The sequence below is a fragment of the Arachis stenosperma genome, chromosome 1 (assembly GCF_014773155.1).
Source record: "Arachis stenosperma cultivar V10309 chromosome 1, arast.V10309.gnm1.PFL2, whole genome shotgun sequence".
In the NCBI taxonomy this organism is placed as follows: domain Eukaryota; kingdom Viridiplantae; phylum Streptophyta; class Magnoliopsida; order Fabales; family Fabaceae; genus Arachis; species Arachis stenosperma.
Genome location: NC_080377.1, coordinates 119,303,273 through 119,308,203, shown reverse-complemented (window position 1 = coordinate 119,308,203; position 4,931 = coordinate 119,303,273). Strand labels below are relative to the sequence as shown.

The window sequence follows — 4,931 nt, the reverse complement described above, 5'->3', positions numbered from 1 at the left end:
CTATTATGAATCGTTATGAATATGAATGATCTAAATTGATTGTATGAAATTTTAGTAACAGAAGTACTGATAAATCAGAAGATTTAATCTTAATGAATGAGATATAAAAAAATATGTTTTTTTTTAATGTAGAAACATCAAGCTTGTCCAAGTAAAATTTGTATCATATAGTTCTAAAAAAAGTGTTTTTTTTGTTAGAACATAATTATATTAAGTCTAGCAATATGGAATGGTTATTCAACATTGTGTGGTGGTTGAAGACAAGAAAATAAGCTTGATATTGCATTGATAAGTATATATATTAATGGATGAGTGGATACTTTGTAGAAACAGACCCTTACAATTGGAGTAAATATTAGGATAAACAAAAAATAAAAATTATCAGACAGAATGTCTCATTGAAAAAAATCATTATCTACAGATTCAAAGTTTAAAGTATATATGTAATAAGATAGAATAACTATGCTAAAATGAGATTCAAATTCAAAGATAAAAGTGTATAAATACAAGATAGAATAGCCAATCTTAAAAAAATTATCTTTTATGTTAGTTTGTTTGCTTTAATTTTGTTTTATTAAAGAATTTAAAAAAATAAAATTTTCTCTGAGTACTTCAGGTACTCAATGATGCTAGTATTTGTTTATGCATAAGATAAGTAAGGAATTATTTTGTTTTAGAGAATAAATACTAATGTCATAGTTGATATTTATAAGTTTCTCTATGTAAAATTCATCTGAAATAAATAACACCTATTCCTTAATTTTAATTATTGGTAACAATTTCATAATGAAAAATTGTCAGAATCAGATAAGATACTCTGATTTATAATGTGTAAAGAAGTCATGATTAAAACAGAATATTTAAATTTGATTATTCATCTCTTATTGTTTTAGAAATTTCTGAAACAGGAATATTGAAATGTCAGGTTGACATCTGTAAATAATCGATGAAATAAAATTTTTCTGTCTTAAATAAAGAAGGATTTAGATGCTAATGTGATCTATGCTGCAAGTATTTTGTGCACAAATTGATGCATTTCTATATCATGACACAGGTACATATGAACACTACTTATATTAGATCATAAAGAATGATTTGGTGACCTATTTCCTAGATCTGATTTCTGATTCAAGGGTAGAGTTTGGTAAATTTAATTCAATGCAACAACAAACACATATTCAAGTGGACTAGTATCATGTCATGAGCTGTGAATTTCTTTGAGTTTCCTGCAAGATTTAATTTGATTATCAAAACTGTGTTGGCACAGAATCATACACTCTATGTTAGTTGTACAGAAGGCTGAAGCTACTTGTAAACCTGCACATTCAATATACAGTATAGCTTTTATCATAACATTTACATTCATCTCTTTCAATAAAGCTTATAAAGGGAGTTAAGTTTCAAAAAGTCCCAAATAAGTTAACTAGTTTGCTAATTAAAAGAAAATCAAACTAAACATAGGAAGAATATTATGAGATCTTCATCATAACATTTACATTCATCTCTTTTAATAAAGCTTATAAAGGGAGTTAAGTTTCAAAAAGTCCCAAATAAAATTCATGTGGAACTAAATCTTCAAAAGAAAAAGGGAAAAAACAACAGATGGTGTTGAATTCTATTGTGATAATAGCAGTTATCAGATTAGTTAATGTGATAATAGCAGTTCAGAATAGTTATAGTAACAGATTATCAATTAGGGAAGGGCATGAATCCTATTGCGATAACTATTTATCTTAAAATGATATTTTACCTCAATTTTTAACATAAATCAACCGTGTGTAAAACTAGCAATTACAAGAATACATATGATTTTATAATTCCCCAAATGTATATTCAGTGATAATTTTCAAGTATAAAGAACTCACTACAATTATGCTGGAGTTGGAGATGCAATAATTCTGGTAGGTGCATCTGTGCTGGAGTGGGAGATGCAATAATTGAGTGCAATAGCCTAGGGCAGGCACCATTTTGGGAAGTGCAATTGCCAGGTGAACGGATTTTGGGTCGGTAGGAACATGTTATTTTTTTTTTATATACACTAAAAAAAATGAATTTTCTCATTATTTTTTCCAATTGAGCATGGCGGTTAACCACTTAGAAAGGAAATGCACCATTTTTATGCATATATTTTATTTTTTATATTAAAAATAAAAATTTAGCGATCTTGTACCATAAAGATACATTTTAAGAGGATAATAATAGAAATTTCATAAGTTTTTCATGCATTCAATATATTAAAAGTATAAAAATATTTATTTTTTAATAGAATATTTCCTTTTTAGTATAATTAAAATGTGTTCGTAGCACATATATTAACAAAATCTTAAAAATAATGATAAAAATATTAAAACAATGTTATTTTTAAACCATAGAAATTATATGAAAAAAAAAAGAAAATGGCACAACTAACCAAAATCCTTATAACCCCACAAGTTCAATAATTCGCCTTGCATCACTCAGGGGTGCCTTGAATCATCATCTTGATGGATAAAGCAAGAACAATTCATGATCACAAGTTTAAAACTACAAAAATCTACAGTGAAAAGTAACAAAAAGAAAGAAAAAAGGGATCTAAGCGCCCACAAATTTCCAATAATAATTCTCATACAAACGGTCGTCAACAACAATAATAATATATACACTTCAAATCATTAGCATAAGTACCTAGTTATGGATTCCCGATTCATTCCTTAGCTTACAATTTTTGAATCCTTAACACTGGGCACTGCGAATTCCCAGACAATACTAATAAAATGAGAGATTACTACACGGTGGTAACACAGTAGCAGTGGAGAATATTCAAATATTCAATACTAATACAAAAAACAAATCCTGAATCTCAAACTCTAAACAAGATTAATAAATAAATTAAAGAGAGAAGCACACAAATTCAAATGGCGATTATTAAAGTTTGTCTAATTAAGCAGGTGTGGTATTCTCAGGTGGGGAAGTCCAGAAGATATCCTTGAGTGCAGGGCGAAGCTCCTTGCTGCAGAACTGGTTGTACTCCAAAGTGTCACCGTTGTCCTTCTTCACCTCCACCACCAGGAATGACGGCGTCACGGCGTATATATCCGCCGCAATTGCCAGCTTCCCCTTCCTTCCTCTCTGCTGCCCCTGCAGCCTCACTTTCGTCTCATCGCTGCTCCTTTTCACGTCGAATTTCACCGCCTTCGCCACCTCCTCCAGTCGAGATATCACGCTGCTCGCCGTCCCCGCCGTCGCAAACCTCATCTCCTCCCTCTCCTCCCTCTTCTTCTCCTCGAACAACCTCGACAAATCAAATCCTTCCGATAACGATATTATGTGAAACGCGTTCATCGTCGATGGCTGTTTCATCTTCTCCTCTATCTCTTTCTCCTTCTCCTCTTCATCTTCCTCCTTCATCCCCCGTAGCATGTTCTTCGGAACAGGTTTCTTGAACCACGGTGACTCCATGATTTTCGAAATGGTGATGCGAGAATTCGGATTCGGATCGAGCAGCTTGGTGATGAGCCTCCTTGCATCGCCGGAGAACCACGGCGGACACCTGAAATCTCCTCTGTAAATCTTCTTGTACATCGCAACAAGGTTATCGTCCTGAAAAGGCAAGCAACCTGCAAGAAGCACAAACAGGATGACGCCGCAGGACCATATATCGGCCTTGGCGCCGTCGTATCCCTTCCGCGCGAGCACCTCCGGCGAGACGTATGCCGGAGTGCCGCAAGTTGTGTGCAACAAGCCGTCCTGGCGGAGATGCTCGGAGAAAGTGCTGAGTCCGAAGTCAGAGACCTTGAGGTTGCCGTTGTGGTCAAGGAGGAGATTCTCCGGCTTGAGATCGCGGTGGTAGACGCCACGGCTGTGGCAGAAATCGACGGCGGAGATAAGCTGGTGGAAGTAGAGCCTCGCAAGGTCCTCCCTCATGCGTCCCCTTGTGGCAATTTTGTTGAAGAGCTCGCCGCCCCGGACGAGCTCCATGGCGATGTAGATCTTGGATTTGGAAGCCATTACTTCGTGGAGCGCAACGATATGAGGATGCTTCATCATCTTCATCACCGAGATCTCTCTCTTAATCTGTTCCATCATCCCAACCTTTATCACCTTCTCTTTCCCAACCACTTTCATCGCCACGCTCTTCCCCGTTTCCACGTTCCGCGCGTGGTACACCTTCGCGAACGTCCCCGTTCCAAGAAGCCTCCCTAACTCATACTTCCCCTGCAGCAGCGTCGACGCTGAACCCTCACTCCGTCTATCTCCCATTCTAATAACAATAATAACTAATCACACGACAATTACAGCCTTGCCGTCAGGTCGCTAGTATATATTATATATGTTTCCGTGAAAAATAGTAGTGTGTGATAATTGAAGGTGGCTACTAGCCTGCACTACCCGTCTTCGACGTGTTTGCGGTGGCAATTTCTGCCGGCGATGGCGGCGGTGGAGAGTTTTGGAGGGTCGGCGACCTTAGTGGGAGGGAGGAAAGGGCTTATCATCTCTCTGCATTACAAAGAGTGATTTGGGAAATGGAGGTGAAGAAATTAGTGTAGACTGAAGGGTTGTTTGATTTCCCTTTCTTTTTTTTGGCCAAACCAGCGTTATCATCCGACTGCTTACCTAATGTTTGGTATGAATTTATAAACAAGTGTGTGGGGTTTGCGGTTTTGGACTTTTTCGTAGATTTGATCGGACGGTTGTGAACGGATATGGACACGTGTATGGACTATGGTAGGTCTGTCATCGTCCTTTACGTTTTTATGCCGACTCTACCGTGGGAGGTTAGTTACTTAGTTAGATGTAAAGAATTCTGGGCCGGGCGGAGCCGAGCCGAATGCATGCATGAATGATAATCAAGAACAATTAGGAAGATAGGAAATATGATAAAAATATTTGCTTCTTTTGTTTGATAATAAAATAATAAAATAAAAAAATATTATATCCAACTCAATCTTTAA

General features: G+C 36.3%; 1 protein-coding gene across 1 annotated transcript; it reads right to left on the bottom strand.

Moving 5' to 3' along the window:
• Nucleotides 1-2,617: 2,617 nt before the first annotated feature.
• LOC130968391 (CBL-interacting serine/threonine-protein kinase 6) lies at nt 2,618-4,596 on the bottom strand. The gene has a single exon (XM_057893634.1). The coding sequence runs from the start codon at nt 4,237-4,239 to the stop codon at nt 2,920-2,922; it is 1,320 nt and encodes a 439-aa protein (XP_057749617.1). The 5' UTR covers nt 4,240-4,596; the 3' UTR covers nt 2,618-2,919.
• Between the last annotated feature and the right edge of the window lie 335 nt (nt 4,597-4,931).

Coding starts and splice junctions, on each gene's coding strand:
- LOC130968391 (XM_057893634.1), bottom strand. CDS start 4,239: ATGGGAGATAGACGGAGTGAGGGTTCAGCGTCGACGCTGCTGCAGGGG.